Raw genomic sequence first — 21,012 nt, 5'->3', positions numbered from 1 at the left:
CAGGAGGCCTCTCAGGGCTGACATGGACCTGTGGTCCCGTCCTCCACCGCCTTGGGGGGAGGGCGGCCTCTGTCTTCCTCTGGTATTTTAAAATTATTATTATTTTATTTTTCATTTGTGACAGAGAACACTTGCATATGTGAACGAGAGAAGGAGAGAGCGAAGCAGGAAGTGCAGGAAACATTTATTAAGTGCCCGCTGGGTGCCAGACATGGTGCTAATGAGACAGAATGTGAGACGGCCCTGCCTAGGTTTGGTGAGCTGGATCCAACAAGGCTGAAAGCACGTTGGCGTCTGGGACCCAGTGACTTGAAAAACATGCCAGGCACGTGTGTGCAAGTGTGTGCCCAAAGTCCCAAAAGAAAGGAGAAATGGAGAAGGGATTACAGTTTGACCATCCTCCATGGAGGATGGGGGGTGCTTTTTTCTTCCAGGCCCATGGGCAGGTCATGTGCCCTCTGACAAATTTAAAAAAAAGGAAAGAAAAGATAAAACAGTAAGTGACCCACTGGGTTAAATGCCAGGTCACCCTGCTCGTCATCCTGAAGAAGGTGGCGAATTAAAGGAGTGACAGGTGGTGACTTTAGATTCCAGAAAGGTTGGTCTGGCTGCTTCTGTGGACAGATCCGAGGGGCAGGAGTAGATGCAGGAAGAAGGGTGGGACACTGCAGGGGTGCAGGTGAGACCCGGCTCTGGACTAGGCTTGGAAGCAGAGGGGTAGAGAGGATGGTTGAATTCTAGGTCTATTTACAGGAAGGGTAGGCAGAACCTGGGGACTTTAGGTAGGAATTAAGTGACAGGGAAAAGACAGGGATTAGTGGCAAAAGCCACTGAGCCTGACCTACTTTTTTTTTTTCTTTTTTAAAAATAAAGTTAGGAGCCAGAAGATGGTGTGGTGGTTAAAAACACTGGACTCCCACATGGTTGACTGTGGTTCGAGTCCCGGACCCGGCAGCTTGCTTTCTTACTTTCTCTCCCAAACCATGACCTTTTCTGGTCAAATTAAAATAAATAAACAAATTAATTAATTAATTAAATGAAGTTAAATGAAATAATTATTTAAAATAAAGTTAATTTTTTTCCATGAGAGCGAGAGTGAGAGGGGAAGAGAGAGTGTCAGTCTTAACAGGGTCTTCGTGCCTCGATCATCCCCAGCCTCAGCCAGGCATGTGCAAGCCTGGCATGTGCAGGGATGCCTTGGGATGCAAACCTGGGACCTTCCTGTGGCGGACCAGCATCACAGAACGCCGTGTGACCCCCACACCACTGTCTAGCCCCTAATGCTTTTGCTAAGGACCTACAAAGCCAAGAGTGACCAAGGTGGGTGTAGTTTTAGGGGAGAAGTGGGACTAGAAACCAGAAGGGGTAGGATAAGGAGTAAGTAAGTTGGGCTTGGGGAGTGAAGACAAAGAGGTGGCTAAGCCTTTTAAGAAACTTATTAATCATGATGCATTTCAATGGAAACTTTCAGACTGGCATCATGTTTTCTCATTACGTAGATTCTAAAAGTTCTCATACTTACCGAGAGCTGGTTGAGAAGCAGTACCATATCCTGACAGTCTAAGGGGCTGTGGAAATGTCAGTAAGTCAACAACAGGGTCAGACTCCAAACCTCTGCCATATGTTTGTGATGACAGGTAATTCACTTTTTTATTATTTTATTCTGTTTTAGTTTACTGTTGTAGGGTGTGTGCACTTACCAGACAGGACAAAAGAGAAAGAGAGAGGGAGAGAAGAAAGAAAGAAAGAAAGAAAGAAAGAAAGAAAGAAAGAAAGAAAGAAAGAAAGGGAGAGCACCCCCAATAGGATGTGGCCGTGTCCCAATTCTCCTTCCTCTACCTCTCCATCCTGTCTGGGTCCTGGTCACACATACACACATGCCCAGTGTGTTACAGGGGCCAGGATTCAGACTGAGGTCAGCCATGTGGATCCAGCTCCCTATGCAAAAGGCTTAACAACTAACTGTACTACAGGGCTGGCCCTACAGGCAATTAACTTTAAGGTGATGTAAAAAGTATTCAAACAATATACATTTAGTCCTTGCATGTATTTTTCTGAAAGATATTTTTAAAATTTGTTATTTTTTCACGAGTGAGAGAGAAATAGCACTCTCAGCAGGGTCCCGATGCCGGGATCCACTTTCAGCCTCAGCTGGTCCTGGGTTAATGGGCATTTGCTTGTGCCTGGTTACTCAGGGAGGAATCTGGGCTTGAACTGGGAACCCTCCCATGTGGGATTGCTTTGCAGAACATCATGTTATACTGCTGTGTCACCATCTGGCCCCCAGATCTTGCATATATTTGGTTTTGATTGTTTCGTGAAATCTATGAGAGTTAAGCAGTTTTTAATGATTTGACTGCTAATATAGATTTGAAGATTTTGAAAGGGCACGTGGAGTCAGTAATGGTTTGTCAAAATACCACCGAGCTGAGCATGCATCTGCGGGGAGGGAGAAGAGCCAGTGGAATGGCACAGGCAGGTTTTGTGCAGGAGGAGTGTATGTAAAGATGGGGGTGCTCAGCTTGCATTCCTTGCAATGCAGAGTACAAGGCATGAGGAGGTTTCATGCTGAGCAATTATCTTAAGAAGCAAGTGTAGAGGATTGGAAAGAAGAGAAAGTCAATTCAATGAACCCATTTTTTAAAAAAATAATTACTTATTTCATTTTACTTATTTATTCATTTATTTTAATTTGCTCTCCCTGGTAAACACACATACCCTAAAACAGAGAGAGAGAGAGAGAGAGAGAGAGAGAGAGAGCCACTAGCTTCGGGACTTGAACTGTGGTTGGCCATGTGGGAGTGTCTAGTGCTTTTATCACCACACCACCTGCTGGCCCCCCAGAGAACACTGTTTTTTTTTTTTTAATATTTATCATTCTTCTTATTATTATTTAACTTGCTGCAGGGCATATATGCTCACCAGAGAGAGAAAGAAAGTGATAAAACAAGCCACCAGGTCCAGGATTTGAACCATAGTCAACCATGTGGGAGCCCAGCACCTTAACCACCATGCCACCAGCTGGTCCCAGGAAACACTATTAAGTTGCTAATTGCTATGAGAAAACTGGGGCTTGATCCAGCTGGGGACCCTCTGAGGTGAGTGTAGACATGTCTTCAAATTGTCCACCTGAGGTGTGGAAGAGACACTACTGGTTCCTATCTTCCCATTGGTAAAGTGTCACTCTGTGGATGTTAAATCCCTTGAACTTCATACTATAACGGTCTGATCATTATACCATAATGAAGAGGGCACCCACAGATGTTCTTTAGGAGACAGCAGAAAATGTCTTAAAAGGAGAAAGCAGGTTCCTCTTCCTCGTCATGTGGAAATTGCTTTCAACCTCTCCAGTCTTCTCCGTATGCACGCTACTTTGCAATGCATCTCTGCAGTTCCTTCCACCCCTGAATTAGGGCTTGACTCTGAGGCTGGCTTGTTTTGGCCAGTGGGACATTAGCAATTGAGATCAAGTAGAGGTTTAAGAAGTGCATGCCTACCCGGGATTGCTCTTTCTGTCGCTATTTTAGAATCCAGTAGCCACGTGAACAATTCGGCTCAGCTCAGCCTGTTGGAGAATGAGAATCCTGTGGTTAAGGCATCCCTATCTTTCCAGCTGAAATAGAACCAACTGCTAGCTAGGAGTGGGGCTATTACAGGCTTCCACCTTCGGATGAGCCACATCAGACCAGAGCTGCTCTTATGAGTCACACAATCATGAGCAAATGCATGGGCATTATAGGGGTGGTTTCGTATTCAGTATAAACTGACACGCCTTCTGTCATCATTTGGACTCCTGGACCCATGTGACAGCTAATTTTCAGAGTCCACTTGACAGGGTTAAGGCATGTCCAGATAGCTGGTAAAACCTGACTTCTGGGTGTGTCCGTCAAGGTGTTTCCAGAAGAGACTACATAATGAATATGTGACCTCACTAATGTGGGCAGGCAACATCCATCCACTCTACGGGATCGAACAAAAAGGTGAGGAAAGAGCAGTTTCACTTTCCCTCCATCTGCTCCTGCCCTCAGAAGTCAGAACTTCAGGTTCTCAGCTCTTTGAACTCCAGAACCGATAACACTGGCTCTTCCGGTTCTCGGACCTTCAGACTGAGACTGAACTACACCACAGGCTTCCCTGGTTCTCCAGCTTACAGACCGCATGCTGTGGGATTTCTCAGCCTCCATACTCATGTGAGATAATTAGCATAATAAGCCCGCCCTTCCATATCTATATCCATTCTGTATTTATAACGTACCTCTGAATGCATCTATCGTATTGGTTGTGTTACTCTGGAAGACCCTAACTAGTCAAATCCAGTTGTGTCTGCTGTTACTACCCCTGACCCTCGACTCTCAGGGGCCAGTACATTCCATTTATTTTGCTTACACTAAATTGAATCGGGGCCCTGTCACTTGCAACCCGACTGGTCCACCCAAGAATGAGTGGATCCTTACGACAAATGAGGCAAAAGTCAAGGCATGTGTGTTGGCTTGACTGTGCGGTTTAGGTTAAATAGAAAAGGAAGCAAATCCAGGGTGTAGAGGAAATGGAACGGTCAGGAGTTCAAGCTCCTTCCTCCTTGAAATTCTATGGTTTCCTTCTCTGAATAGCTTCTTGGAGCCGAATCAAGTTCCTTCGATTCCTTGTGGTCTCTGGTGATAAAACCTTAACTTTGCTCACGCTAACTCATATCCATAGGCTCCAGAAGTCCCCAAAGTTGGGAATCCCCCGCCCCCTGTTTAAAGGTAGGCAAGCGAGGGAGCCCCCCTTCCTTGATCATCATAATTAACTGCCTCAGTTGAGGAAAACAGTTGGGCCTATGGACCTTAGGCACTTTATCTGTGGGATGACTGTGGTACTATGGAAGAAAGTTGCACCCAATCTTTTCTTTTTTTTTTTAAAGAAATGTTAATTTAATTTAAAAAATTATTATTGTTATTATTTAGTTTGCTGTAGGGCACATATGTTCACCAGAGAGAGACAGAGAGTAAGAGAGAGAGGGAAAGTGAGAAAGCAAGCTGCCAGGTTGGACTCAAACCATGGTCAGCCATGTGGGAGTCCATTTCCTTAACCATTATGCCACCTGCTGGCTCCCCCAATCTCTCTCTCTCTCTTTTTTTTTTTTTTTTAGAGAGATTTTTGCTATAGGGCAGATTGCAGGAGAGCCAGAGAGAAAACAGAGACAGAAAGTGAGAGATCACCCCCCAGGTAGGATAGTCACGCCTCGATCTCTTCTCCTCCATTGTCCTCTTGGGATTTCAGGCAAACACCCACATGTGTCCAGGGTGACTGACTTTCAAGTCTCCGGATCTGGGACTTGAACGGTGGTAGGCCATGTGGCAGTTCAGTGATATAACCACTACATCATCTGCTGATCCTTGGCCCCTCCAATCTTAAACCTATAAAGAACAGTGACTTTTACAGAAGTATTGTCAATGCCTAATGTCACATTTCCTCCATTCTCTTTCCTGGATATAAAGCAGGAGGAAGATAATTCTTAGGGATTCTGGACCCAAAAGAGAAATGGGAGTTCTCAGGGATTAATATGCAAATTTATGCATAAAATTCAAATAAACTTCACTGGTTATAACTTAATCACAAAGTCACATCCAGCTGCAAAGGAGACTGGGAAATGTAGTTTTTAACCTTTGGTTTGTGCCTACTTAAACATTCTATTGCAATGGAAGAGAGAAAGGGGGCCAGCAGGGGGGGTAGTGGTTAAGGTCCTGGACTCCACATGGTTAACCCCTGTTTGAGTTCCATGACCCAGTGGCTTGCTTTCTCACTTTCTCTCTCTCTCTCTCTCTTTCTCTGTCTCTGTCTGATAAGTGCACGTGCCCTATAGCAAAATTAAAAATAAGTAAAATATGATAAATAATTCTTTCCAAAAATTTTAAAAAATAGAGAGAAAAGATATGGGAGGAAATGGCAATGGCTGCCGCAATATTCATTCTGTTTTTGCCATTTTAGTTCCCTTATGGGATTAGGTGTGAGGAAACTGCAAGGACCAGAGAGCGTGCAGTTCTTTTTTTTTTTTTTTGGAGAGGTTTTTGCTATAGGGCGCGTGCGCTCGCCAGAAAGACGGAGAGACAGAAGGCAAGAAATCAACCCCCAGGGGGGATGGCCACACTGTAATCCCTTCTCCTCCATTCTCCTCTCGGAATCTTGGGCACACACACACACGTGCCTGGTGTGAGTTTAAGCCACCGGGTCTGGGACTCATAGCCATTATGCTAACTGCTGGTCCCGAATGTGCAGTTCTTAATGCTGTCTACCTCAACCTTGCGATATGAAAGGAGAACTTGGAGGCGGAAGAGAGCTAATGACAGCTGGTAGATACTACATTCACTGGGCACTTCCTGTGTGCCAGGCACTGGGGAAACATTTTACATATGTTACGTTGTTCCAGGCCTCATACAACACTCCACTCACTTCCTATTAGAGTCATCCACCCATTAAACACATATTTACTGAGCACCTATTAACCATGAGCCCTATGCTAGGCACTGGGAGACAGTGATGAATAAGATACAGTCCGCCATTTTTATTGAGTTTATAACACAGCACAGTGATCATGAGCATGAGCTTTGGAGCCTGGGTGCCAGGGTTCAAATCCAGCCTCACTAGTTGTGTGAATGTCCAAGTCACTTAACCTATCCGTATCTCGGTTTCCCCAACTGTAAAATAGGAATGACAGTAGTACCTAGACCCCCAGGGCTACAGAGATGCTCCCACGAGTGTTGGATAAAAAGCTCTCAACTCTCTTACATCAACTCTCTTGATGGAAGTTGTTATTCTAAGGGAGGAGACAAATCTCACATGGCAATTTCAATGAGATGAGTGCGAAGAGCAAGAAATGTAGGGTCTGGGGCCAGCAGGTGGCGAAGTGGTTAAGGCGCTGGACTCCCATGTGGCTGAGCACAGTTTGAGTCCCAGGCCTGGCTGCTTGAAACTCAGGCCGGGCGTGTGTGTGTGTGTGTGCCCAAAATGCAGAGAGGAGAATGGAAGAGAAGGGATTGCAGCGTGGCCACCTCCCCTGGAGGGGGGCGGGTAGGCAATTTCTCGCTTTCTGTCTTTTTGGTAAACACATGAGCCCTATAGCAAAAATATCCCCCCCTTCCTTGGGACCAGCAGTTAGCATAATGGCTATGTCGCTGGACTCCCATGTAGTCGACTGCGGTTCGTGTTCTGGACCCAGTGGCTTAAAACTCACACCGTGTGTGTGCGTGCGTGCGTGTGTGTGTGTGTGTGTGCCCAAGATCCCGAGAGGAGAGCAGAGGAGAAGGGATTGCGGCGTGGCCATACCCCCTGGGGGGTGATTTCTTGCTTTCTGTCTCTCTGTCTCTGTCTGGCAAGCGCACGCACCCTATAGCAAAAAACCAAAAAAACAAAAAACAAACAAACAAAAAAACCCTCCCAACTCCCCCCCAAAAAGTGTCCGGCTCACCTCCTATTAAAAGTGGTTAGAGCTGTGGGAGTCATTCTTCTCTGGATTATTCCGTTGAGATATAAGTGACAACAAAGAGCACGGATCTGAAGTGAAGTGAAAGCTCTGAAGTGCTCCACACCCTCCCTTCAGGACTCATTTCCCCAGCTGCTCCCTGCCCGAGCACTGCCTTCAGACAGGGAGGTTGCTTTGCCCAAGATGACACCCTCTTTACTGGGGCTGCTTGTATTCAATGATGGATCGATGTGGAGGGGATTGGGACCTGGTCTCTCTGCCTTCACTGGGGACTGCTCTGAAGGGCCACCTCGGATCCCTACGTCTTCACTGTGACTGCAGCATAGTCCGCCTTGTCTCTCCATCCCGGCCCATTTCCTCCCCGGCCTTTCCAGGTGTGATTCCTGCGAACACTCCCTGGTAAACTTCCTGTGCTTCATATCCAACTCAGAATCTGCTCCCCCGGGAACTCCGTCTGCAATGTCTAACTATACGGCTGGAGAGTTTTCGCATTTGCACATACCCCTGTAAGCACCGTCCAGATCGGGTTAACAGTGTTTCCGGTCTCCCAGCAAGCTTCTTAAATCCTCTCCCGACCTATAGCCCCCTACTGTAACAATTTTATCCATGGTCAAGCCTTTTGGACCTTGACTTCATCTACTTTCCAGCTCCCCTTCTACCCCCAACCAAACCATCATCCCCTCTTCCTTGATGACTGTAATAGCCTTCTACGGCAAGTTTCCACTCTCTTTTTCATGAAAAATATTTTATTATTATTTTAAAATTTATGATTCCTGGTTTACAACCAGTTATTGTACCTCTTCATGTGGGGGTACAAGTATGGTTTTTCAAAGCATGCATACAGTGTATACTGAAATAAAAAATACAGACACAGTCATTGTTCTTCAACATTGAACATTACATACGTACATGTTTGACACTAGTTCCACTTGTTTGTTTTGAGAGATTTTTGCTATAGGGTGTACATACTCACTGGAGAGACAGAGACAGAGAGACAGAAAGTGAGAAATCACCGTTCATGGGGGATGGCCACACTGCAATCCCTTCTTATCCATTCTCCTTCTGGGATCTTGGGCACGCATGCATCTGTGCCTGGCATGGATTTTAATTCATTGAGTCTGGGACTTAAACTGCGTTCGGCCATGTGGGAGTCCAGTGACATAACCTCTATGCCATCTGCTGACCTCATATATCTTTATCCTAATTTATTTATATATTTTTAGTTTTGCTATAGGGCTTGTGTGCTTGCCAGTGAGAAAAAAAAGTGAAAAATTCCTAGACGGGATGGCTATGCTGTGTTCTCTTCTCTTCCATCCTCCTCTTGGGATTTTGGGCACACATGCACATGGACCTGGTGTGATTTTCAAACCACTGGGTCCAGGACTCAAACTATGAAGCTGGCCATGTGGTATCCAGCTATCTTAATCTCTGTGCCACCTGCTGGCCCTGAATCTTTATTCTTTATTAGTTACCTAGTCTCACAAATTGTGCTGTAACAGCATAAAGTGGACTGGAACAGTCACGGGGTTTCAGCCTTCTGGAATTCCAAGTGTTAGGGAACAGGTATTGGTCCCTCTGGAGGCCTTCAGGTTTTCCTAATGAGCAGGATGGTGTCACAGTCTTTGATCTGTAGGTCTGCCAGGCTGCGACGATTCCCCAATATCCGACCCTGGAATGTTAGTAGTTGATCTTCCACGAAAGGTCCTGCAGCTTCCTCAATCTTCTCTTTCAAGTCACGGATAGAGTCATCAGGGTCGATGGCGTACGGATTACTCTGGCCGCTATAGTCCTTTATGAAGACCTGGATCTCATGAGGCAAGGTTTCCAGCACCCGGACACTCACCCTGGAGAAGATCCCGTAATCCGCCAGGGTCCGCTGGCTGCTGAGCAGTTGCCGCTCTCCTCCTGGTTCCTGGAAGGAGAGACGCTGCTGCTTCTCGAGACTGTACAACCTCTTAATCTCCATCTTCATCTTCCAGATGGGGCTGTAGGGGTTCACTGAGAGGATCCGGGGAGCCTGTCCTGTTGGTTTCACTGTCACCTGGACATTCCTTGCTGGCTGGAAAGGGGTGAGGGAGGAGGAACAGATAAGCGTATCTGGGTGGTCCTGGTTATCTGTTGTCTCCACTTCCTTCTGGCTGCTGACAATATAATTTATTGCCTCCAGAGACACTTTTTTAATTTTTGTGTGTGCTAGAGGGTGCATGTGCTTGCCAGGGAAGGACAGAAAGAGAAGGGGGGGAGGAAGCACTCCCTATGGGGAATGGTTGCATCGCAACCCCTTCTCCTCTATCTTTCCCTCCTTTTGGGATTCTGGGCATGCATACATAGGTGCCCGGTGAGTTTCTCAATCTCCCAAGTCTGGGACTTGAACTGTGTGGTTGGCCATGTAGGATCCAACTGCCTTAACCACCAGGCCATGGAGTCGGCCCCCAAGATAATTTTAAAAATAAAAAGAAGTTCTATTAATAATTTTGTGAGACACAGACATCAACTAGGATCGACCCAGGCAAAGAAGATCATCCTAGCTTTACAGTACCATTGGGTCAAACACTGACCTCAGATTCACCTGAACCAGAGTAACAACTGGTGACGGTTCTCAAAATAACACTCCTCCTCTGTGGAACGATTCATGTGGAGATAACAGTAGTACTTACTCCATAGGTACATCATGGCATCGTTGTGGGCTACAAGATTTAATGTATGTCAGGCTGAGATGCATGGTAGAGCAGGGGTTATTAACCTCTGGGCCATGCGCTGGTACCAGGCTGCAGAGCAGGCGGTGAATGGCAGCAAGTGAGTGAAGTTTCATCTGTATTTATAGCTGTTTCCTGTCACTTGCATTACTGCCTGAGCTCTGTCTCCTGTCAGATCAGCTGCAACATTAGATGTCATTAGGAGTGCAAACTCTATTATGAACTGCACGTGTGAGGAACCTATTGGATTGTCGGAAAAGTCATGATGCATTTTTGCACAGAAAAAATATAGAAAAATATGTCATGACTTTTCCAATGACTTAGTAGATTGTGTGCTCCTTATGGGACTCTAATACTTGATAATCTGAGGCGGAGCTGATGTGGTGATACTATCATTGGGGAGTGGATACAAATACTGCATTATGGTGAGTTGTACAGTTATTTCATTATACATTGCAATGTAATAACAATAGAAATAAATTGCACAGTAAGTGTAAGGTGCTGGAATCATCCTGAAACAATGCCTCCCTCACACCCTAGTCCTTGGAAAAACCGTCTTTCATGAAACCAGCCCCTGGTGTATTGTATGTCTATGGAAAGAGATGCAAGCAGTTGATCAGTGGGGTGTCTGGGATGGGAGGGGCTGAGAGACAGGGGTGGGGATGGCAGGGAGACTTTGTGTATTCTTTTCAACAATTTGCTTTGCCTTTTATTTTGTTTTAATGGGAAGGTGTGGGGAGAAGGGAGGGATAGAGAGTAACAGGCATTCCTTTAAAGTTTATTTCTTCAGACCAGCAGATGGCATAATGGTTACACTGCTGGACTCCCATGTAGCCGACCATGGTTTGAGTCCCGGGCCTGGCAATTTAAAACACTCCGGGCATGTGTGTGTACATGCCCAAAATTCCAAGAGGAGAATGGAGGAGAAGGGATTGTGACATGGCCATTTCCCCTCCTTTCTGTCTGTCTGGCAAGCACATGCGTTCTATAGCTAAAATCTCTCTAAAACAAAACAAAACAAAACAAAAATTTTATTTATTCTGTGAGTGAGAGAGACAGAAAGTGAGTATGAGCATACTCTCAATAGGGTTTTTTTAAAATTTTTTAAAATTTTATTACATGAGAAATAGACAGAGAAGGAGAGGAAGAAAGCACTCCCCACCCCCAATGGGCATGGTCAAGCCATAATCCCTTCTCTTCCATTCTCCATCCTGGTGAGATTTTTGGGTACCCAAGCACATGCGCCTGGCATGTTTCCAAGTCTCTGGGGCTGGGGTTCGATTTGTGTGGTCTGCTACATGGGATCCAGCTCCCTTATCCAGTAGGTTACAGGGAAGCCCCCTCCAACAAGGTCTTTTTTAAAAAATATATTTATTATTATTACTTTTAATTTGCTTTAGGACATGTGTGCTCACCAGAGACAGAGAAAAGGAAAGGCAGAAAGCAAGTCATGAGGTCTGGGACTCGAACCATGGTTTGCCATGTGGGAGTCCAGTACCTTAACCACCAAGGCACCTGCTGGCCCCCAAGAAGGTCTTGATTCTACAGTTCACTCCCAGTTTCAGCCGGCCTTAGATCACGGCCATGGGTGTGCCTATCATACTCAGGGAGGTCTTGGGACGTGAACCCTGCAGCTTCCCATGTAAATCAGCCTTACAGTGTTGCCTTTTATGGTTCACTACTATCTAGGCCCCAAGAAATTAAGCTTTTAACAGCCCATAATAGAAACACCACCCCACAGGATGGATCTCATATACATGTACGTAAATTTTTTCACTGTCTCTCTCAAACGGCTACCGAGCAGGGCAGGAATTGCCTGTCCATCTGATAAATGAAAGAACTGAGGTTCCAAGAGAAGGGCAAGAACAGCGCACCTGGTTGGTTGGGCTGTCTACATGGGAAATGCTGCCTGCCCTGGGAACTTGTGAGTGCTGGAACAAGAGTTGAGTGGATGCGTGTGGGGCTAGAGAGAGGTCAACACGGGGTCCTGACTATGGGGTGAGGGGGTGTACCTGTACATGCCAGCCCTGGCCGGGTTCTTCAGTCTTGCAGCAGGCCTGCCGCAGGCAGTGAGCAGCCTCTTTGGCCACTAGGTCCCATCTTTTATTGCTTCCCAGGTTATTGGTGGGGTCAGCTGGGTCCAGGATAATGGGCCTGGGAGAGAAAAGAGAAGCAAATAAATCTTTGTCACATCAGGATTTGGCTCTGGGACTCAAGTCTATGGGATTGTGAGGCTCTTGCATCGGGAATGGGCATATAATGTAAACTGGCTCGATCACAGTGAATTACAGAGATTTTGCTTGGAATGCTCCCTCTTGTATGGGAATGTGTCCAGTTAGGAAGCCCGTAAATGATGCCGCTATGAAGAAATTGAATTAAATTTCATGGTAAAACCCTGAAAAGAGCAGAGCTGAGCAATTCACGGAATGAGATTCTCATGACATAGCTGGATCACACCAAACCTGAACCTGTTGTCATCATTGGAATTTTAGTTTCAAAAGTCGATAGCCCTCCGCCCCCCACCCACAGCTTTTCACTATTCGAGTTGGAATTTCTATTCTTGGAAGCTGAAAGTAATGCAACCGACATACTCACCTGCACCCCTTCAACTGGTGCTTGATAAAGTTTCGGACGATCTCACTTTGGAAATCGTAGTACTTGGTCCAGTAAATGCAGATGTCCTCATAGTCTCTGAGGAGCTCCATCACCGCCACGAAGCCTTTGTTCATGTTGAAGTTCTCACTTTCATCTGTGCCCATTTCCCAGGCGTAGATGGTCAGGAGCTCAAGTGCATATTTTGAGGGTAAAGATGCTCGTGGGTATTTACGTTTCAAGGGCTGGAGAAAAGTTGGAGGCGGTGGAGAATGAATGCATGAGGCTGATAATCTTGGGAATTTCTAGGTCACTCTGTGGCATTATGTAGCATAAGCTATGAAACAGCTTGGGGTCTAGAGGGACTTATGTCCCGAGACCTTCCAGTTTTCAATAAACAGGAAGGTGGCATTTCTTTTCTTTTCTTTCCTTTCCTTTTCTTTCTTTTTTTTTTTTTTTTTTGAGAGTTTTTTGGTATAGGGTGCGTGCCAGAAAGACAGAGAAAGACAGAGAGACAGAAAGTGAGAAATCACCCCTCGGAGGGATGGCCACGCTGCAATCCCTTCTTCTCCATTCTCCTCTCAAGATCTTGGGCATGCATGCACACACACTCGGTGTGAGTTTAAACCACCGGGTCCGGGACTCGAACTGCGGTCAACTACATGGGAGTTCAGCAATATAACCATTATGCTAACTGCTGGTCCCAGGAAGGTGGCATGTCTATGTACCTTCTGGGCCTCATCAATCCATATTATTCAGTTGGAATGGAGGAGGCAATGTAGTATAGTGTATATAGGAGATAATTGAAAAAAGAAAAGAATTAAAACACATAGATGTGCTGGAAACATAAAACCAGAACAAACTGAAAAATGAAAGGGGAAGAATAATACTGTGAAGTGTTCAATTTTTGGGGCCAGCAGGTAGCATGGTGGTTAAGGCACTGGACTCCCCACATGGCTGACTGCGATTTAAGTTCCGGACCTGGTGGCTTGAGAATCATGCTGGATGCATGTGCGTACATACCCTAAACCCAGGGAGGAGAAGGGATTGTGGCGTGGCCATCCCTCTGTGGGGTGATTTCTCACTTTCCCTCTCACTGTCTCTCTCTGGCCTGCACGTGGGCCCCATGGCTCCCTGCCAAAAAAGGTGAAAAATCACCCCCCCAGGGAGGATGGCCTCACCACAATCCCTTTTCCTCCATTCTTCTCCTGGGATTTGCACTCCTCCAGGTACGCGTCTTAAGCTGCTGGATCTGGGACTCGAACTGCAGTTGACCACATGTGAGTCCATCAGCATAACCACTACACCACCTACTTCCCTGATGTATGTTCTTTAACTTAACATATACCATATGTATGTCTCTGCTATTGTGCAGAATACTTAATTACCATTTAGGTAATTGCATGATTACAATCACTGGATATATTTCAATTCATGCAGCCCTCGTCCTATGGGTTGTCATTTAGGTTGTATTCACGATTTCACTAATATAAAATGTTAGCAAACCAGCAAACAAACGAGAAGATAACATACATTTGCAACAACCAACACCACCACAACCAGTAACAGCTACCCCTGACGTTGTCTAGTGCTTTGTAGTTCTCAAATAGTTTCCAATTATTTCACTTATGCTACTTAATCTATCTCTTTTCCTTAGACAATCAGGTTGTTTCCATTTTTTCTTAAGCATTTATTTAATTTATTATTATTATTATTATCACTTTAAAATTTGCTACAGGGTATGTGTGCATACCAGAGAGAGTGAACGTGAGAAAGCAAGCTGCCAAATCTGGGACTTGAACTGTGGTCAGCCATATGAGAACCTAGCGCTTTAACCACCCCCTCTCTTTTTTCCCTCTTTAAAAAATGCTGGGATGGGCCCGCTCTCTCCTCCATCTTTCCCCTGCCCCTCCTAGCTAGCGCCCACTCACTCACCTGCAGGTACCAGTGCTTTACTAGCTGCAGGAGGCTCTTCAGTTTAGGAGGGCGGCTTTTCACGAAGTGCCTCTGCAGCTCTGTGAAGCTGGGGGCGAATTCTCCGGGGCCGCCGCGGCTGATTATTAAATTTTCATAGATTTCCGGGTCTGGTTTAGAATCTGTGCAAAAGTGTCCTGAGAGAGAAACGAAGTGACTGGTCAGGAAAATTGACTTTTTCAGGTGAGGAAGAGCGTTGGAAAAGGACTACTGTGCACAGAAGTGCCTAAATTATCTCATGCAATCCTCATTGCAGTATTATTTTTCCCGTTTTAAAACTTATTTTTTTTTTTTCCACACTAGAAGGTGCATGTACCTGCTAGAAAGAGAGACGTGGGCCAGCAGATGACATGGTGGTTAAGGGTACTGAACTCCCACATGGCCAACTGTGGTTCAAGTCCCGGACCCGGCAACTTGCTTTTTCTCTCTCTCTCTCTGTCCCTCTCTGGTCAAATTTAAAACAAGTAAATAAATAAAGTTAAATAAAATAATTCTTTAAAAAAATAAAAAGAAAGAAAGAGACAGAGAAAAGGGAGGGAGAGGAGAAAGTGCCCCCCCATGGGGAACGGTCATGCCATAATCCCTTCTCCTCCACTTTTTCCTCCTTTTGAGATTTTGGTCATGTGTGCACATACACCTGGCATTCTTCTTTTTAAACGAATGTACATTTAAGTGGAACCATAAGAAATGGGCATTTCTGTGGGTCAAGCATAGTGAAATATTGTTGATTTCCTACGGTTCCACTTGAATTTAATATTATTGTCCCATTTACATTGGCATGCTGAGTCTTGGAGGTATTAAATAGCTTGTCCAAAGTCATGCAACTAGTAAACGTTTTTTTTTTTTAATTTGCGACAGTTTGCATGCACGTGCTAGAGGAAGGGGGGAAGAGAAACACCCCCAGGGATGCTATAACCCCTTTTACTCCATTCTTCTCCTGGGATCTTGGGCACATGCACACACACATGCCCAGTGTGATTTTCAAGCCAACAGCTCTGGGACTCGAACTATGGTTGACTATGTGGGAGTCCAGTGACATAACTGCTATGCCATCTGCTGGTCCCAGCCAGTAAGTCTTAAGGACAAAATTTGAACACATGAAGAGCCCTGTTTTAAAGATGATTCCAATTTAGTTCTGATTCTAAAGACGCTGAAGTGTTTGCTTAACCTGGCATTTCCCAGAGAAACAAAGAGGGATCTCTTTTTTTGTACTGGATGACAATCTATTATTTGGGAGAAGTTCCCTTTGCCCATGCAAACCAGGCCATGGTACCATGCACAGTAGTATGAGGACTGGCACAGCTACTGTCCCGTCTCCCTGAAAAAGAGAAATCTCTACTCTCTCTCCATTGGTTTTCACTTTCTCCAACTCTCTGGAGGCCAGTGCAGTGAAGGGACCCCCCACCCCTCCCGCAACTAGCTTCTCGGGACTTGACTCATCAGTGGCTTTACCCAGAGCGTTGAATGCTGGGAGCACATCCACCAAAATGACGTCACTGCTCTTCCTGGACTGGACCTGGAAGGACAGGGAGCGAGGAGTCCTGGCCTTCCCTTTGTGTTCGAGCATAGTGATGTTGTAGGCCAAGCTTCTGCTACAGTGCACCAATTTCTCCTTGATGAAGTCGATGATGGATCCTCGGTGCCACGCCTGGTCTCGGAAGCTGGAAAAGCAGCTCAGGAACAGCACCAGGTCCAGGTCAGAGCTGTTGTTCAACGTCGTCCCTTTTCCTGAAGAGCCGCCCTGTGGAGGACAGCAACGATGGGCTTTACGTCCACTGAGACCTTTGAGGCTGGGAGTGAAGCCAGAAGTGCCCTGTTAGGTGGTTTACAGAGGAGCCCTTGGTCTCCATCACACACAGTGGCCTTTGCTGTCAGTATTACATCTTTCCATTGATTAAAAAAAATTAAATACCTGGTAAACAATTCAAGGATATAGGGCCATCCCCATGGCACAGGAGTTAAGCACTGTGCACAGGGACCCAGATCACACATGGCTGACCCTGGTTCAAGTCCTGGCCCAAGAGCGTTGAAAAACATGCCAGGTGCATGAGTATGTGTGCCCCAAATCCTGACAGGATAGAGAAATGGAGAGTAAAGGACTGTGGTGTGAACACATCCCACTGGGAGGGAGAGTGCTCTCTTTCACACATGCAATGCCCTCTGACAACAAGAAAATGAAAACATGGGAGCAGCAGATGGCTCAAGACTATGTATGTCTTTTGGGGTTGGCGATTAAGTACAGTGAGAAAGGTCCTTGCCAGAGTTATGAGTAGTCCCAGAAGGCTGTCAGACCTTCACGGCAGGAAACCACACGTAATCAGCACATTTAGCTCTAGTGAAACACAGCACTCTCATCCTAATATGGATGGGTGAGACCCAGAAACTAGCTGGGACCATGAAAATTTAATGCTTAGAAAAGTCAACAGAGGCAGAGAGAAAACAAACGTGGAATTATGTGCAATGGGCCCCGCAGGTCCTTGTTTACTGAAGTCGATTCAAACAGGATCTTCAGCTTCCCAGGCACTTTGCTCTAGGCATTTCTGTGCTGCTCAAAACAAGCAGAGAGTCATTCTAAGGGTGTTTCGACTTCTAGAAATACAGCTCATTGAGAGAGCAAGAGTGAAAAAGATTGTTTTCTTATACAGACAAATAATCTCTTGTCTTTTTTAAGAGTATTGTTTTTTGCTATTGCCCCCCCCCCCCCCCCCCAGCAGATAACCTTTACCTGATGTGTATGTGTAAAAAAAGGACATAGAAATGGGGCCAGCAGGTGGTGTGGTGGTTAAGGTGCTGGACTCCCACATGGCCAACCATGGCTTGGGTCCCAAACATGGCGGCCTGAAAATCACACCGGGTACACTTATGTGCCCAAAATCCTGAGAGGAGAAAAGAATGCAGTGTGGCCATCCCCCTCGGGGGATGATTTCTCACTTTCTCTGTCTCTCTCCAAGGGAGTCCATATGCCCTATGGCAACAACCTAGGAGGAAACAAAAAGGACATAGCAACTTCAAGATATAGGTAGGTGTTTGGAGTAACATAAATGCACGTCTCCTATTGAAATTTCTGAATCTGCGTTCGAGCTTTATTCAGAACATATTTTCAAATAGTTAAACACCCTCAAACTCAGACTTAAGAGAAGATGCATCCCCTTTCTGGCTCCGAGGTGGAGTTTCTCTTTTTCTCCCCTCACAGCTTGTAAGTCAAGAGGGTGACGCAGGTGGAGGACTTCTTACCTGAAATGCTTGGGGACAGAAGTGTTTGCATTAGAGTCTTTCGGATTTTGGAATATCTGCATGTACATAATGAGGTACTTTGGTGAAGGGACACACGTTTAAACATGAAATTCATTTATGTTTCATATGTACTTTAGTCTGTTATTGCATTGCTAATAGAAGTATCTGAGACAGGGTAATTTATAAAAATAAAGGTTTACAATTCTGGTGCCCGGAATGTCCAAAAGCATTACTATATGGTGGAGAGAGAACTGTGAGCAGAGTGGCTGTTTATAAGCTCCTTCGTGTCCTCTGGTCTCATTTCCTCTGCTTACCTACCCACCAGAACAGGCCCTGCTCTAATGATCTTACTCAAGGTCCTCAGCCTGGGACACCATGAAGGAAATAAGTTCTCACTTGACGCCTTAATAATACAGTCAAGTCCCAACCCATGAGTTTTTGGGGGAACAGACCATGGTATAAGCCATAACAACATCTGAATATGCATAGTCTGAAAGTAATTTCGTACAATATTTTTGTACTGCAGCATTTTGACAATAATCAATCACATGAGGTCAGGTGTAGAGTTTTCCCTGGTGATATTAATGCTTAGAAAGGTCAACAAAGGCAAAGAAAAAGCAAATGTTGAATTATGTGCAATGCGCCCTGTGATTCTTTGTCCACTGATGTTTATTCAAATAAGGCCTTTAGCTCCACAGGTGCTTTGCGTAGGTATTCTTGTGCTGCTCAAGACAGACAGAGAATCCTTCTAGGGATGTTTCAAAATGACACTTGTGGTGTCAGGCTGCTGCTCAGAAAATTTCAGATTTGGAAGGATTTTGGATTTTGGATTTCCGGATTAGGGGTGCCCCACTTGTAGAGCTCTAGAGCAGAGGCATCCAGGAATGCAAAGATCTTTTTTCTTAAAATGAAATGAAATGAAATATTATTTTAAAATTTGCTATGGGGCATATGTGTTCACCAGAGAGAGAAGAAAGAGAGATTGAGAGGGAAAATGAAAAACCAAGCCGCCAGGTGCAGGACTCAAACTGCGGTTGGCCATGTGGGAGTTCAACGCCTTAATCACTATGCCACCTGCTGGCCCCATAAAAAATTCTATCTTTTTCTAGTGAGAGATTTTGCTATAGGCACGTGCACTCACTGGAGAGACAGAGAGACAGAAAGTAAGAAATTACTCCCCAGGGGGGATGGCCATATCACAATCCCTTCTCCTCCATTTTCCACTTGGGATCTTGGGCACGCATGCACACATAGCCAACATGAGTTTTAAGCCACTGGGTCCGGGACTCGAACCACAGTTGACTACATAGGAGTCCAGTGACGTAACCATTACGGTATCTGCTGGTCCCAAAGTTCTATCTTTTTAAGCAACTAGAGAAATTAGAATTTCTGTGTGGTTTTTAAAGTTTATTTAATTATTTCACGAGGGAGAGAAAGATATACACACATTGGCATCCACAGCAGGGTTTTCATTTCTTAGTCCAGCCTTGGCCAGCCAGGATCATGGGCATGTGTGTACACCCAGCGTGGACAAGGAGATCTTGGGACTTGAACCTAGGACCTACCCATGTGGCTTAGCATTGTGAAGTGTTGCTTTATTGCTGGGCCACCTAGACTGGTCTTAACTTTCTGTTGTGAAGCTCATGGCTTGCTAATAATTTCTGAATATTTGGTTTCAAAGCTTTATTTAAAGGTTCCTCCTCCTCGGTCTTACCCGAGGCAGCCAGTACCACTCTCAGATAAAGCCCGATTTATACTTAAATTAATGCGAGAGGTCTTTCATTTCAGCAAAATGAACTACATCTAGACTTACAGTCAAGGCACTTTTGCTTTAGGGTGCAGTGTTAAAAGTTGCATTTCGATTTAGTACGTTCCCAGGAGAAACCACACTTTAAAGAGGTGCTGATTATAAATGATACCATCATCCCCTGAAATCCATTAAACCCATAAAGTGCCCTCTGGCATTACCTGGTCGCTAGGTAGTTTCTAATACAATCAGTCAGTGCCATTGCAGAAGAAAAATATAGATTATCTTTGTGACTTTGGGGGTAAAGTGAGGTTTCTTAAACAAGAAGCGAAAAGTATAAATCTTTAAACAATTTATTTTACTTATTATTGCTATTGTTATTATTTAAGTTTGCTGTAGGGCATGTGTGCTCATGAGAGAGAGAGGGAGAGAGAAAGTGAGAAAGCAAGCCACCCCGTCTGGGACTTGAACCACAGTCTGCCATGTGGGAGTCCAGTGTCTTGATCATACCATCGGCTGGCCCCCAAAATATGCATCTTATAGAAACTTGCTATCCATATTCCACCTACTCCCTAACACTCACAGAGCTGGGTCTTGATATCTGTGGAATAATTTGCTGCTTAAGCACACTGCTCCATGCTCTATTCCATACATTGCTCCAAGCAAACTTGGGTTCAAGAGGAGATTGAAGCTCAGAGAGAATGACCGACCCTCCAAGGTCCCACAGCCCCACAGGGGCAGACCCGGGATCAGAAAGCCCAGGGTTCCCAGGTGCTTGCTTACCTTCACCACCTTCAGCACCCTGACTTCTTGGCCCAGAACTAGCTCACCACAGAAGCACCCGTCCCGCAAGAACCGCTCCACTCGCTGCCAGGCGTCCTGGAGTTCTTCCTTCCAGTCCGCTTGAGGCTGAAGGCTGTGTTTCACAAAGGCGTCCAGCCTGTCCCCAGAGGTCTCGTACAGATCCTGGGAGGGCTCCATCTTTGCAGGATCAGGCTGCCCCTTGGAATAAATCGTCTCTGCTCTGCCCAGCGCTGTAACGGGGACCTTCAGCCTTTCTCCGGAGGGCTAAAGGACTGAGCGCGAAGGACGCAGTTTGGGATGGAAAGGATTTCTTCTCTCCTCCCCGAAAGGGCTGGGAAACCTCTCCGAGCAGCGCTTGCTCCTCCCTCCGCTGCCTGAGCTAAACAGCCTGTTCCCCAGACTGCTGGAAGCTGAAACTGAAACTGAAACTGAGCTGTTTTTGTTTCCTTTTTTCTTACTTGGAAACGGAAAGTTTGCTGAGCTGGAAATTCCTCTTCCTCTTT

The 21,012-nt window shown here is 45.6% G+C and overlaps 1 protein-coding gene and 1 pseudogene across 2 annotated transcripts; both read right to left on the bottom strand.

Moving 5' to 3' along the window:
• LOC114008316 (protein FAM8A1 pseudogene) overlaps positions 1–1,549 on the bottom strand; it is a 2,752-nt pseudogene extending 1,203 nt beyond the window's left edge.
• Positions 1,550–8,678: 7,129 nt separating this feature from the next.
• Positions 8,679–20,920, bottom strand: LOC102491865 (2'-5'-oligoadenylate synthase-like protein 2). 2 transcript variants are annotated; one of them, XM_006151514.3, is made up of 6 exons: positions 20,489–20,920; positions 16,177–16,465; positions 14,686–14,861; positions 12,754–12,995; positions 12,171–12,312; positions 8,679–9,521 (listed from the first exon to the last, which is right to left on the bottom strand). In XM_006151514.3, exons 1-6 carry the CDS (start codon positions 20,684–20,686, stop codon positions 9,048–9,050), a joined length of 1,521 nt encoding a protein of 506 aa, XP_006151576.1. In that variant the 5' UTR covers positions 20,687–20,920; the 3' UTR covers positions 8,679–9,047. The 2 variants fall into 2 exon arrangements, with proteins under 2 accessions (XP_006151576.1, XP_027628882.1); XM_027773081.1 differs by having other exon boundaries at positions 8,855–9,521; positions 16,177–16,514; positions 20,489–20,604.
• Positions 20,921–21,012: the final 92 nt, after the last annotated feature.

Source organism: Tupaia chinensis, unplaced genomic scaffold (genome assembly GCF_000334495.1).
Source record: "Tupaia chinensis unplaced genomic scaffold, TupChi_1.0 Scaffold000320_1, whole genome shotgun sequence".
In the NCBI taxonomy this organism is placed as follows: Eukaryota; Metazoa; Chordata; class Mammalia; order Scandentia; family Tupaiidae; genus Tupaia; species Tupaia belangeri.
Note: the sequence above shows the minus strand (reverse complement) of the source record. Positions and strands in the feature narration are given on the sequence as shown.